This window comes from Danio rerio, chromosome 14, assembly GCF_052040795.2.
Source record: "Danio rerio strain M-AB ecotype USA chromosome 14, GRCz13ab, whole genome shotgun sequence".
In the NCBI taxonomy this organism is placed as follows: domain Eukaryota; kingdom Metazoa; phylum Chordata; class Actinopteri; order Cypriniformes; family Danionidae; genus Danio; species Danio rerio.
In genome coordinates, this window is record NC_141034.1 from 50586004 (window position 1) to 50601976 (window position 15973).

The 15973-nt window shown below is 33.7% G+C and overlaps 1 protein-coding gene across 9 annotated transcripts in view; it reads left to right on the forward strand.

Annotated features, from left to right (window-relative positions):
- The window catches only part of cabp2b (calcium binding protein 2b), a 75923-nt gene that overhangs the window by 51524 nt on the left and 8426 nt on the right, over positions 1–15973 (forward strand). Inside the window, exons 1-2 of one of the 9 annotated variants that reach the window (XM_087282101.1) lie at positions 8231–10542; positions 14240–14434. The exons of 6 other annotated variants lie outside the window; for them this stretch is intronic. In XM_087282101.1, the coding sequence (XP_087138227.1) occupies positions 10498–10542; positions 14240–14434 (240 nt within the window). In that variant the 5' untranslated portion in view covers positions 8231–10497. Of the gene's footprint in view, positions 1–8230; positions 10543–14201; positions 14435–15973 lie in introns of those variants that run through there. 2 more of the 9 variants (XM_087282102.1, XM_087282103.1) reach the window with 2 other exon arrangements.

A 15973-nucleotide genomic window follows, 5' to 3' on the forward strand; every position in this document is an offset into this window, starting at 1 on the left:
TTTAACTAAATGTATTTTAATTACATTACAACATCGATGCTGTAAAAGGAACCGTATAAAATGTAAAAAGTTCACAATAACAGGTCACCGGAAGTTTATCAGTATGGGAAACACACTAGCTCGTTAATTTAGTTAATTCAGTCAATTAATTAAAAGTTAATTCAGTCAGTTGGTATTTTTAGTAAAAGCTACTTGGGAATGAATATCCATCCCACCAACAATTAGAAGATCCTGCACTTTTCCTTCTTTTCAGTTTCATGATAAAAATTGGTCATTGTCAAATCAGCATTAGCACTGTATTCTTGACACTTATTTGTACTGTTTGTTTTTGGCTTTTTTGTCCTCTTATGCTGCCATAAATCTTATTTAGTTTTTATTTGTATTTATGATAGTGTTTTATATGTTATTATGCTGTGCTTCTATTTTAGTTGTGACTTTTTAACATTTTGTAAGGGGTCTAAAAATAGAAAATAGTCATTATTGGTTAATTCTGGCACATTTTACAGTAATGTTTATTAATGTTGAACCTGAAAACAAATACACTAAACCAGAGTTTTTCAAAGTCTAAGACAGTGGGCCTCCCTTTTGACACAACTTATCCATTGGCGCCCCCTCCTCCCAAACACGCACGCACACACACACAAAAAGTTCTGGAGGTTTTCCTGCTACTTCATCATGCTTGGTTTCAAGGTGTCGCCGAAGTTTAACGGGTCTCATGCTGTGCGCGTTCTGATCAGCTGTGTTGTCGCGCGCGTACTCGAGCGGAGTGGTCGTGCGCTTACTGAAGAACGGGACCAAGGTTGTGCCGCGTCGCGGGGGCACTTTTGATCATTTTGGAAGGGCACATTCTATCCAAGACTAAAAAGGGCATGTGCACTGCACAGGTTGAGCCCTATGTGTGCACGTGCCTGTTAGCAGGCATATACCTGTATTGGCGGGCTTGCCAAACAGAAGCGAATTCACAGCTATGGCCTTCTGGGTAAAAAAGGTTTTCTTATTTTTGACGTATTATTTTTTTAACTTTGTTTAATTAAAACGTTTAAAAATAATAAAAAAATACACATAATAATTAAACTTAATAATTGTATTTTTATTATATAATATTTTCCCGCGCCTCCCCTGACATGCTCTGGCGCCCCCCAGGGGAGGCGCGCCTCACACTTTGAAAACCTCTGCACTAAACTAATCTAAAAAAAAAAGTCTTTAAGGGGGGTAGCATTTACAGTTACAAAAAATAAATATATATATATATATATATATATATATATATATATATATATATATATATATATATATATATATATATATTGGTTTTTATTCCAGCTAGACTAAAAGAAAGTCTTTCTCCAGAAGAAATGTATTAAAGCAAATACTGTACAAAAATTCCTTGATCTGTAAAACAATACATGAGGAAATATATGTATGCATTTTACAGGATTGTTAATTATTTTTGTCTTTAACCGTATGTGACATGGGCATAGCTCATAGCTACGTGTGTTAGCTACCGATTGAGCTCATGATCACACAGAGGAATGAAGTAGGCTCTGGAAACGAAGTCACTATGGTTGCCACTAATGTTTGATGGAAGAACATTTATTTACAACTGTGCTCAAAGCTATCCATCCAATCAGAATCAAGAATTTCAACACACCACAGAACAACTACTGATAACGCATGTCAGCTGTTAAGGATTCAGATTCAGGATTTTTCCATTGTGAGAAATGCACTTGTGTCCTGAAGTGAGTGAACTTCATTAGCAGAAAGGTGCTTAGGTGAGTGTCCGGCATGAGATGACAGGTTAAGGATCTGTCCTAACAAGCCCATCCTGCTCTTTAGCCTGCTGGTGTTGCGTTCCTGTACCGGGATAAGCTTGCGTCCAGAGCTAATCACCTGATATTGAGCAGTGAGCAAACCAGAAACCCAATCTTGCCCACTCACCTTTCTGGAAGAGGGATCATTGTTTCTTACTGTCATAATTATTTCATTGCCTTGGAGATATAGATAGCTGCAGGCTAATTTAGGTAGATGCATTCACTGCTGCCTATCCAAGTCAACATCTTTGCATGTGCACACTGTAAAAAGCAGTTAGTTGACTTTACTTAAAAATAGTGAGTAAACCTGTTGCGATTACACTGTAAAAAATGCAGGGTTCCACACAATTCCTTCATGTTCTACAGTACCAACACAAACTGATTAAGTTAATACACACCCATATACTGTATATATATATATATATATATATATATATATATATATATATATATATATATATATATATATATATATACATTCATTTTCCTTTGGCTTTGTCTATTTATTCATCAGGGGTTGCCACAACATATGTTTTACTCAGCGGCAACCCAGTACTGGGAAATATCGATACAGACTCATTCACACACATGCACTTTGCTTTGGACAATTTAGTTTACTCAATTCACCTATAGTGCATGTCTTTAGACTGTGGGTGAAACCGAGCACCTGGAGGAAACCAACACCAGCACAGGGAGAACAAGCAAACTCCACACAGAAATGCCAACTGAGCCACTGTGTCACCCACATAAATATGAGTATATAATGTATATAATATATATTATTTGATATAAAATATTACATTAAGCTCATCAAGAAAATAAATAAATAGATATAAAACAAGATAAAAGGTTGCCCAACATATTCTCTCAATGATGCATAACCTCTGGAATTATGTAAATGTTAAATTATTTTAATTATATTGTCGTTGTGGAGAAAGCTAGCCATTTACTCCATTTTTTTAAAAGACCTAGCAGTTTTATTTTCATTTATTTAATTTTTTCTCTTTTATGGATGTATAATTTTCGTGGTGTACAATTTGGAATTAAAAATAAATATTTCAATAAATAAATAAATAAATAAATAAAAATAAAGTACCAAAACAATATTAAAAAATTAGTTAACAATTTGCCTTAATAATATTAGATAAGTGAACTATATGCATAATTATAAAAAATTGAGTCAACTTAACTGTTCCTACTTAAAATTGTTTTTTTTTAAGTAAAGTCAACATGTCACCTCTAAGGATTAAAATAATCCTGTATTAAAATAAGTAAATTAATAAATTCAAAATAAATATAAATAAAATATCTAAAATTCAAAAAGGGAGTTAACAAGTTGCCTTTATAATATAAGGTAAATGAACTGTGCATAATTATAAACATTATAGGTTGTCAACATAACTGTTTCTACTTAAAACTGATTTGTTTTTTATGTAAAGTCAACTTGTCGCTTTTAAGGCAATGAGTATTTAAATTAAATAGTTAGTTAAAAATAAATCTAAATTAAATATAAAAATACATTTAAAAAGTGATTAAACAAGTTGTCTTAACATTTAAGTAACTGTGCATAATTATAAAAATTAAGTCAACTTAACTGTTCCTACTTAACACTGTTTTTAGTTTCTTTTAAGTAAAGTCAACTTGTTGCTCTTAAAGCAAAGTATAAAAATAAATATAAAATAAATTAATTAAAAAATCACAATAAATATAAATAAAATATTACAATAAATTTAAAAAGTGAGTAAACAAGTTGCCTTAGCATTAAGTAAATGAACTAGTGTGTGTAATTATAAAATAAATAAATAAATAAATCAGTCAACCCTAATTTTTTCAACTTGTTGCATTTAAGACAATGAGTTTTAAAATAAATTAATTAATAAAGGTGACATGGTGGCTCAGTGGTTAGCACTGTCATACATATATAGTTGGCGGTTCATTCTGCTGTGGCGACCCTTGATGATAAGCAGAAGGAAAATTAACAAAATGTGTTATTAATTCAAAGCAAATATAAAAATTAAGTAAAAAAAATGAGTAAACAAGTTGTCTTAACATTTAGGTAAAAGAACTGTGCACACAAAATTAACTACTTTAAAATTGTTTTTTTAAATTAAGTTAAGGTGTCACTTAAGGCAATGAGTATTAAAATAGATATTAAAATAAATGAATTCTAAGTTAATCTAAATAAAGTATCTAAATAAATTCAAAAAGGGAGTAAACAAGTTGCCTTAACATTTTTAAATAAATGAACTGCATATTTATGAAAATTAAGTTGTCAACTTATTTCTTTCTACTTAATTTTTTTATTTTTTTTTAAGTCAGCTTCTCGGTTTTAAGGCAATGAGTATTAAAATAAATTATTTAATAAATTAAAAATAAATATAAATAAAATATTGCATTAAATTTATATGCATAATTATAAAAAGTTTATAACTTAACTGTTCCTACTTAATTTTTTATTTTTTTATTTTTTTTTAAGGTAAGGTTAACTTGTCGCTTTTAAGGCCATGAGTTTACCCACTTTTATTTTAAGTAAAGTAGCACATAAGTCTAAAGAACCGGAATTAAATTTGGAGGATGCATCAATTTTATTTTTTATTTGCATTTCCTCTGTAATGTTCACTAAAGCCCTCGTGGAAACTCTGTCCATCAAGTTACCAGCGAGCAAGATAAAGGGTTAAAACATTAGGTTGACTATAGTCTCACATCTGATTATCTTAAAGTCAATAAATAAAGCAGAGGATTAGAACTGGATACATGAGTTACTCTAGAGTTAAGCACAAGAGAGGGTTTTATTTCTACGTCCATTTAATAATGCATTCATTCAGCTTACACGTATGGCGCTTTTTAAAAACAAGAGACTCAAACTACAGAGAGGCTGATAACTTTGTTTTACACCGCAGACCAATTTAGACTTTGTTACTCCAATAAAATAGCTTTTTTATAAGCATAAATTCTAAAGAAAAGGCAGGGAGTGGCATGGTGGCTCAGTGGTTAGCACTGTTGCCTCACAGCAAAAAGGTCGCTGGTTCGAGTCCCAGCTGGGTCAGTTGGCATTTCTGTGTGGAGTTTGCATTTTTTCCCCGTGTTGGTTTGGGTTTACTCCAGGCGCTCCGGTTTCCCCCACTGTCCAAAGACATGCGCTATAGGTGAATTGGGTAACCAAAACCTAAATTAAATAACCAATTATATTGCCATTTATATTGTTACTGGATGGTAGCAAATTACTTATTGTATTTATTATTTTGAACTACTGTAAAGGACTTTTTTTCTGTCTCTGAAAGACTGACTCAGATTTTTGTTTGATTTTTAAATCTTAAGTAAAATATTTTCGTTTAATTCAGATGTTTTTTTTAATGTTAATTGATATATTTATATTTTTTTATTAATTTTAATGTTATTAATGACACTAAAACAATTTTATTTTGACCCACAGCACTACCTAGTGGCCATAAATGTATACTATTATAGTTTATGTTGTTAGATTTTTTTTTTACAATAAGTTTTCTATTTTTTTCACTTTAAAGTTTTAGTAAATTTATTGTGTTTTTCTCATGTTATTTTTTATATGCCTATATAGTTTTTTTTAAACATTTTCATTATATATGTAGTTAATATTATTATTTATAAAAATATATATAATATATAATATATATATATATATATAATTTTTACAATTATTGTAATAATTAAATATTTTGATTATTATTGGATTAAAATTATTATTATTTATATTATTATTATTATTATTAGGCTCGAACCAGCGACTTTCTTGCTGTGAGGCAACTGCACTACCTGCTACTTCACCACCGCGTTGCCTATTATTATTATAATTACTGTTATTATTATATTTTTTAAATTATTTTGGCCTGTTCCTCCTGACAGAATTGGTGTAACTGAGTTAGATTTGTTGACTGTCTTGCTCGCACAAGCTTTTTCAACTCTTCCCACAAGTTTTCTATAGGATTGAGATCAGGGCTTTGTGATGCCCACTCCAAAACATTCACTCTGTTGTCCCTAAAGCACATTTGAACTCATTTGGCAGTATGCTTAGGGTCATGGTCTGTTTGGAAGACCCATTTGTGGCCAAGTTAATTTCCTGGCCGATATCTTGAGATGTTGCTTCAGTATTTCTACAGAATATTCTTTCTTCATGATGCCATCTATGCTGTGAAGTGGACCAGTTCCACCTGCAGCATAACAGCCCTACAACATGATGCTGCCGCCCCCATACTTCACAGTTGAGATGGTGTTCCTAGGCTTGTAATCTTTCACCTTTGTCCTCCAAATGTAACACTGGTCATTATGGCCAAACAGTTCAATTTAAGTTCCATCAGACAACAGGACATGTCTTCAAACATTAATCAGTTTCCCAGTGTAATTTAGCAAATTGTAATCTGGCTTTTTTGTTGATTCTGGCTTGTTGATTTTCCCCATGTTGTCACAAAAGGAAGCAGCAGACACTTCCAAGACATTGACACCATCATCTGAGCTTTTTCAGAGGCATTTTAATCTTAATGTATGTAAACTTGATTTTCAAGAAAAGTTACAACAATTTCTCAAAAATATCTCCCTTATTATTCTGGTATTAAGTGTAACAGAAACACGTTTGATAATCCTAAATTACCTAAAAGACAATAAGTTTAGCCACATTAACAACTGACTTTTTAAAAAAAATGGTTATGTGCCTTTTAATACAGTGAATGTAAACTTCTGGTTTCAACTATATATATATATATATATATATATATATATATATATATATATATATATATATATATATATATAGTGATTATCATTTATAATTATAAAAGCATAACCTGAAAGGATTATATTTCTTTTACCATGCCTTGTGTTGCTTCATACACAGAACACAGCACAATTACTTTTTCTCATGTTACAGCAGCTGCTGAACACACACACATCTGTGTCTTCACTGTCCCCGAATGCACTGCTGCTCACAGTGACCTCGTCTGACTCCAATCTTCCTTAGACATGCTTCATCTTTATACACTTTATCCTACAATAAAACAGCATCCATCTATTTGCTGACCTCTTCAAGACTAAAAAAACTGTAATGTTGGCTCAGAAGCACAGTTTGTGTGTGTGTGTGTGTGTGTGTGTGTGTGTGTGTGTGTGTGTGTGTGTGTGTGTGTGTGTGTGTGTGTGTGTGTGTGTGTGTGTGTGTGTGTGTGTGTGCGTGTGTGCGCGTGTGTGTGTGTGTGTGTGTGTGTGTGTGTGTGTGTGTGTGTGTGTGTGTGTGTGTGTGTGTGTGTGAGTGTGTGTGTGTGTGTGTGAGTGTGTGTGAATGTGGATGGATTAGAGTAGATTATGGTTCTGTCAGGCTGATAACACAGGGCAATGTCACTTTGTTTGACTAAAATATGAGTGCGGATTAAAGAGAATTTCCCTGTTCATCTGCCCAAAGGTGTGTTTTGATTAGACTGGGATTATCTCACACACACACAGTTTAACATCAGAGCTGCTCTTAACCTCCTGCATTCTTTATTTCTCTTTCTCTGTTATAGTCTGCCAACACTGTAAAAACGTATATGACAAAAAGTAATAAGTAAAAATTAAAGGTGCAGTATGTAAGTTTGACACCACGTGGTTGAATTAGGTATAGGGTATATGCGGAAGTATGCTAAAGGACTTTTAATTTGTCAGTAACTTGTGTTAAAAATTAGCGATCTCAATACTGGCTGAGTGATATCCGATGTAAAGTGGGTCTCAGATTGTACAAGAAGCACAGCATTAAATTACATTTCCCCCCACCATGTCTTTGGAGGATTTATTTTACCCCAGTATATTCAATGAAGCTTCTGTGCTAGCCTGCCGATTCTAACGGGCGCTTGAGCAACTAAATCAGGGGTGTCCAAACTCGGTCCTGGAGGGCCGGTGTCCTGCAAAGTTTAATTCCAACCCCAATCAGACACACCTGGGCCAGCTAATCAAGCTCTTACTAGGCTTTCTAGGCTTTCTAGAAACATCCTTGCAGCTGTGTTGAGGGAAGTTGAAGCTAAAATCTGCAGGACACCGGCCCTCCAGGACCGAGTTTGGGCACTCCTGCGCTACATGAATGCCAAAGTCTATTTAACTGATTGTTTTTTAATTGCATTACAACATCAATGCTATAAAAGGAATCATATAAAATAGAAAAAAGTCACATTAACCGTTCACCGGAAGTTTATCAGTATAGGAAAAAACACTAGCTCTGCATGTACGCTATAGTGCTCCTGGATCAAAACAAACTCAAGAGCAGGTTGCTAGATTGACAGCAGGAGCAAGTGATTTTTGTTCTAACCAACACCTCGAACTGATATTTTGGAAACGGCTTCTATTTCTTGTAGCTGAACAACAGAAAACTGAAAATGATCAGCTCAGGTACACCTCATGTGCTTTATTCAGTGTTAAATGCTAACAATGAGAGTTTGAATGCCATTTTACTTGACTTTTTTTGTCATACTACTATCCCAGTACTGGGTTGCAGCTGGAAGTGCATCTGCTGTGTAAAACATATGCCGCAGTAGTTGTTGGTTCATTCCGCTGTGGATAAAGGGATGAATGCATAAAGGGGCTGATGAATAAAGGGAGTAAGCTGAAGGAAAATGAATGAATATTGAAGAAAAACAATCTATTTTTTTATAATAAATGAGATAAACACTCAGAATTGTTAAAGGTCAGAATTCTAGAAAAAACTAACCAATAAAAAAATGAACCCAGAACTGTGAGATATAAAAAATAACTATCTAGACATTTAGATCGTACAGTTCTGAAAATCTATGGCTGCGTTTGTAATCGCATACTTCCATACTATATAGTACGCTAAAATCAGTATACAAGCCATGTCTCTTTTTTTCCATCAAATTTTTCTTTTATTTTGTATTTTTGAACACAGAAAAACATGCCGTAGACAATCAGCATAATACAAAATGTGTAGATATACATATATAAACCAATATACAAGTTGTTAAATAATAGTGTTAATAATAGCGCCAGCCATGGCAACAATATTGTCAGTAAAAGGGAAAACCTGAAGAATAATGACAAGGACATACTGATGCAAAAAAATGACAAATAAAATGAATTAGTGCATATACATATATATACATATATACATACACACATACATATATGCATATACACATACATATATGCATATACACATACAAACAAACACACATACACACAGATGTACATACATACACACATACACACACACATACATATAGCCATATACATATGCACACATACATACATATGAAAAAAACAAATTTCAAAACCAAAAAAGGCACAAGCCATGTATGTCTGAATAGAACAGTATGCAAGATGTACCCAAATGACCAACTACTTCCGGCGAGATTCTGAAATGCACATGGCATAGTAAGGTCTAGATCGGATACGCAGCCGGCCGGAAGTGTGATATGCTCATCAATATAGCAGCATTTTTTTATGACACTGTATAAGAATAATTAATATTTTTACAGTACTGTGACGGTTGGATTTAGGGATAGGGTGGCGGTCGACGTTAACAAAATGCAATAAATGGGAAATTCAAAAAATAATATAAATAATTCTCGTTAACTTCCGGCCGCAACCATATCCGATGTAGCAACAACTGCATGGGATGGACGCTACGCTATCCCATGATGCCACACAAGAGAATTCATGAATGGGAGTGAAGCGATGCAACTCACGTTGGTAAAGGTCATGTGATTATGACAAAATGATGCATGTAATAAGTCCGAGTTTCGTTCATCAGCCAATTTAGTTTATTCAATTCACCTGTACCACGTCTTTGGACTGTGGGGGAAACCAGAGCACCCGGAGTACATCCATGCCAACACGGGGAGAACATGCAAACTCCACACAGAAATGCCAACTGGACCAGCCGGGACTCAAACCAGCAAACTTCTTGCTGTCAGGCAAGAGTGCTAACCACCGAGCCACCGTGTTGCCCTTTTCCAGATTTTGTTAAACAAAAAATATGTGTGAATGAGTGTGTATGGGTGTTTCCCTGTGATGGGTTGCGGCTGGAAGGGCATCCGCTGTGTAAAACATATGCTGGATAAGTTGGCGGTTCATTCCGCTGTGACGACCCCAGATTAATAAAGGGACTAAGCCGACAAGAAAAATAAATAAATGAATGTACAGATGAAAGTGAATGGAAGTAACTGAGACGATGTGAGTGTAATTAACGCCTGCTCAGTTTGCACAATATATACTACACTCTGCCCAAAAGATTAAACCCCTAAACCCTGCACTGCTCTTGACATGATTTCTCCTGTTCCTCAAATCTCCTTGCGCTCAGCTGTACATCATCCCATGCCTCTCCGTCTTTAATCTCAAATAGAGGGATTAAAAAAGCTTCTCGTTTTCTCATCTAATTCTCACCCTCCCGCTCCGCCATCTCTCTCTCTTTTCAGCTTCAAACATCATTTTGCATGGAGCTGCAATCTGAGGAAAGAGAGCTGAGGAGAGCGTGCAGATCCATTAAATGAGCTGTGAACATGGCAAGAATTGAGACAAGTGTGCTTAGATTTAAACAGTAACGCTCTCTGTCTTCAGTTATAACAGAGGGTCTGAGGAGGGAAATAATGCTTTTAGTAAATAAGATGGACTTTAAGTAGCCTAATATGACTGTGCTGTCTCTTTAAAAATACAAAGCATCTTCATTGAGGATTGAGGAATGGGAAACTGCACTAATCCATCTATGAAAGATAAAATGAAGAAGGTAAGAGAAATATTTGTGTATTAATGAGCTGTGTGTTCAGTGTTACATCAATGTAGATACAGTTGAAGTCAAAATGATTAGCTCTCTATATTCTTTATGAAATATTTCCCAAATGATGTTTAACAGAGCAAGGAATTTTTCACAGTATTTTCTTAAATGTTTTTTCTTCTGGAGAAAGTCTTATTTGTTTTAATTCGGCTAGAATAAAAGCAGTTTTTAATTTTTAAAAACCATTTTAAATGTGAATATTATCAGCCCCCTTACGCAATATTAGTTTTCAATTGTCTACAGAAGAAACCATCTTTATACAACGACTTTTCAAATTATATGGAGTCAATCTAGGGTCATATCTTCTCTGTATAGTAGATATACTTTACTTTATTGGAGGCGTGTCCGGGCATGCAGTACACACCCCATTTAGCTTAACTCCACCTCCTTGTAAAATCAGTGCCAGAAAGTGAAATGCACAGAAATGTGAAGTGCAAAGAGAAAACAACATCGCAAACCTACGGCTGACTAAAAAGCAACTCAATAGTTACAACAGACAGAAAAAGTTAAAGGTGTTTTCTGTCACTGTTTGTTTAGCCTGCATTAATGCATTTGGTGTTAACTGCACAATTAAACATTAAGGGCTCTGTTTTGATGATCCATGTGCAATGCGCAGGGCGCAAACGCATTCAGGGCGTGTCTGAATCCACTTTTGCTAATATAGGGATGGAAAAATTAATAAGCACATTTGCTATTTAAATGGCGGACTTTGTAAGTAGAAAAACTAAATGCTTCACTAGAGAGAAAACAGTTAAACAGAGCATCTACAGCGCGAGAATGAGAGATGAGCCTCCTCATTATTTACTTTCACTTTCACTCTTGTGGATAGGGAAACTTCTTGTACGCACACCCATTAGCCTATAAATAATTAATTTTCTTTGTTAAGTGCAAAGATTTGTTTCAAAACTATTTCTAAATTGAGTTCTAATTTTCAGCAAACTAATAAATGAACAATAATAATGAAGTGTGCTCAAAAAAAGAGTTTTATCCAAATACACATGCTGCCCCATATGGTCTAAAACCTGACAGGTGGACAAATCTAAGTTTGTTTTTAATAAAACAAATATAAATATGCATATAATTAATAATACTGCTAATAATAACTTTATACAAAAGCAAATTGTCCTGAATAAACTGACAAAGCCCCCCGAGATGAAGAAGGCATGAAAGTATGGTTTTTATATTTATGTAGGCTAGAAAATAATATGTTTTGTAATATTTTAATCCTTTATATTCATATCCTATATATATCCTTATTAAATCCTATATACATCCTTAATATTTTAATTCTTTTTCATATGTAAAGATATTTGCGTATTGCTGTACATCCTGTTTGTATTAAGCAATGTGTAAGCGAGGCGCACAACTAACGCACTAACGCAACTAACGCTGGACTTTAGACCGACTTTGTTCTGGCTTGCGCCACATTGCACCGGGTGTATGATAGGGCCCTACACGATTGTGATCACAATTTAAACCCGCGCTACATGAATGATAAATGCTAATGATTTGCATGTGTTTATTAATCCTTCAAAGCGCTGCATTCAAATCTGCGTTTGATTAAGAAACATTTAGTTTTTAAACTTTTTCAGTGAGTTACAAACAATTAAATAATACAGAAGTGCTGGGAGAACAGTTTTAGTTCAGATATAAACACTGATGCTTATGGTAAAGATTACAATCACCGTTTAATGGAACTTAACGCTGGTGAATGTTTTAGCAAGTACATTGTTTAACCAGCAGGTGGCGACAAAAAAACATCAAAATTATGTCACTGAATAGGTTTTCAGAAATGATCCACCTATAATGAAACATGAAATTTTATGTGAGAGTTGGTGAAAATTAATTAAAAATAAATATGATCTGATGTACAAGATGTTAGATTTCTATATCTAACATTTCTATATGTAGCGATAGTAGCAAAGATGACGTATTGAATGTTTTCCTTTTTTCAGCTGGTTCTTTCTTGATTTTTAATTTTTATTAAAACTACAGGTTCTGTTTGTTAAATCAATGGTTTTTGCAGTAATATTTTTGTATAAATGGAAAACAAGTGACATTGTCTTATCGCTTTTTTGCTGATCTGAAAAATGCTCCTATTCGTGACTCCAAAACTGTAGCGTGATCCAAATCATGAGATTTGTGATCCGTTACACCACTAAAATGTATATATATATATATATATATATATATATATATATATATATATATATATATATATATATATATATATATATATTTATATATATATATATATATATATATATATATATAAATATGTTGTAATACTTTTCCACCTTTTCAGAAAAATATCAGTCATCATTTGTAGACATGCAGTCATTTTTTCATTGCGTAGACCTGTTTTAGTCTCTGAATCCACTAAACCAGTGGCTCTCAAACTTTTTTCATCAAATACCACCTCAGAAAAAAATGGTCTCTCCAAGTACCACCAAAATGAGCAGTATTGAAATACAGTAGCGTAGTAGGCCCAGTAAAGCAGCTACAACTCTGCACAGTTAAAAAAACGTGGCAGATTACCTCAGAAATATAAGCTATGTCATATATGGCTGTCATGTTCACCAGCGAACAACCGCCAGATGTCGCTGGTAAACACTCACTCATAAAACTACATATCTGCCTTCTTCTGGACTACATATGCATACATGCACTTCTCCTAGACACTCACGCCTGCTCACTCATCTAGCTTGATTACATTTGCACACCTGAGGACTTTCAGAGACTGATTAACACACACTATTTAAGCCACACATTTACCCCTTCAGTTTGCCGAGTCTTGTTCACTGTAAAGTAGCATTACAACGTGTTTTCCTTGTCTTGTTTTCCTGTGTTTTGAACCTAGCCTTGTTTATTTAGTTATCCTTGTCTGCCGCCTGCCTTTCGACCTCTTGATTGTTAAATTGACTACGATTCTGGATTGTCCTCACATACCTGTTTGCTCCCGTATTGACCACTGCTTGCCTGACTGTGAATAAACCTGCATATTGGATCCTACCTTCTGTTGTGGTGTTACTCCCCGGCGGTACAATGGCATATTATATACATCATTTTTAATTAATTTTGAAATGTGTGTAGCATGTACATGACATATTTCATTCTTCCACGTACCACTAGAAGGAAGCCTGTGTACCACTAGTGGTACACGTACCACAGTTTGAGAACCACTGCACTAAACGACCTTTGGAGAACCTTTCTTCCATCCGATGTTAATACTTTATTTTTCATTTGCAAAAATCTCTTTTATGTTGCAAGTATATTTGGTCCTAGATTGACTCTATATTATACTCTAACTTGCCTATACCCTGTATTAACCTAGTTCAGCCTTTAAATGTCACTTTAAGCTGAATACTAGTATCTTGAAAAATATCTAGTAAAATATTATGTGCTGTCATTATGGCAAAGATAAAACAAATCAGTCATTAGTGATGACTTATTAAAAAAATCATGTTTAAAAATGTGTTGCAAAAATCTCCTTTCCGTTAAACAGACATTGGGGAAAAAATTCAGGAGGGCTAATAATTCTGACTTCAACTGTATGAAAAGTAAATGAATGTGACGAAATCAAACATATTGACTAAACTGTGCTTAATTAGATTAAGTTGTCTCAAGTGCAATGTGGCCCCACCCCAAGGGTGTGGCTGAGTTTAAGGGGGCGGAGCATGTGGCACCAGGGCCCCGCCCACCTGAAGACGCAGACGGAGAAAATGAAGTAACTTCTGAGTTTAAGCAGCCTCTGAATGCACTCGTCCAAAACTGCACCCTGCTGCATAACATCGTCGGCCCGGCGTGCATCTTCCTCAGACAGGGCTTCGCCAAATCACAGCTCGTATGTACTAACTAAAACTAAAAAACTCAAAATCAAAGCATCATCTGCATTCTCCAACCGGCATTAATCACGTCATCTCAGTCATTTCAGTTGTTTTTTTCTCATCGTCGTGAATCATGTCATTGGTTTGTTGCAGATCAAAAGACATTTCATTCTATGATAATTGCAAAAAAAAATTGCATTACTAAAGTTTTTGGAAATCTAGGGTTTTTAAATGTGCATATTTTTTTATTTTATTTTATTTTATTTATTTTGTATTAGAGGAGAAAAATTAATAAAGCATCACTGTTGATTAAAGTCATGGATAAAATGATGAATCGTATAATGAATATTTTAAAGAGTATTTGTCAATACTATGTTTTACTATGTTGTCCAAAACTACCGTAAAAGTGCATATTTTATTTTATTTACAAAATATATATTTTTACATATATCTGAAATAAATCTCTAATGCTTTACTTTGTAAGGTTGCATTTATTTAAATTTTAAATATTTTTTTTTCTATTTTAAGAAATCAGTCAGATATGATATGTGAATTTACTGCAAAAATGTACTATGGATACTATAATAACCATTTCCATTTATTTGACTCAATTTAATCATTAAAAAAGTGAAATATTTTATTAAATCTACCCAGCTGACACACAACTGAATAAGACATTAATATCAGATTAGATTTAGGTTGTCAGCAATCTAAGGACAACACATTTTATTTTATTTTATTTTATTTTATTTTATTTTATTTTATTTTATTTTATTTTATTTTATTTTATTTTATTTTATTTTATTTTATTTTACATATTTCTGAAATAAATCTCTAATGCTTTACTGTGTAAGGTTGCATTTATTTAAGTTTTAAAATAATGATAATAATAATAAATATGAAATGTGAATTTACTGTTTAAGAAATGTTACTAATAATTTTTTCCATTCATTTGACTAAAGTTAAGAAGTAATTTTTAAAAATATTTTATTGAATATACCCAGCAGAAACATCAAAAGCATCATAAGATATTAGGTTAGATTTAGGTCGCCAGTGTTTGTAGACAACGTTGTTTTGACGTCCAATAGCGACGTGAAATGACGCTGATATTTTGTTGATTTTAGGTTGTGTTAGAAAGTGACCAAAATCCAATATTGATTCAACATCTTAAACCGACGCCATATTAAACACTGACATTTATTCGTCAAGTATGACAACCAAATCCAGTGTCTGATAGACATCATATTGGTAACGTCCACACAATGTCAAGCTCTAACATCATTAGACATTGATATTTGATTGTTTTTAGGTTGCGTTGAAAAGTAATCAAAATGCAACGTCTGTCCGACATTGGACATTGAAGTCGGTCTGACGTTAGGGTATAACGTCAATCTGACTTCATTCTGTAGTCATGTGCCTGCTGGGATACTGTGAGAACAGGATTTCGAGCTGGATTTGTGGCATATGTAATCCACTGGTTTATTGCGCATGCATGTGAGCTATATGGAATTGGGTGTTAATGTAAATAGAAAAGAGACTCAGTGAGATTTTATCAT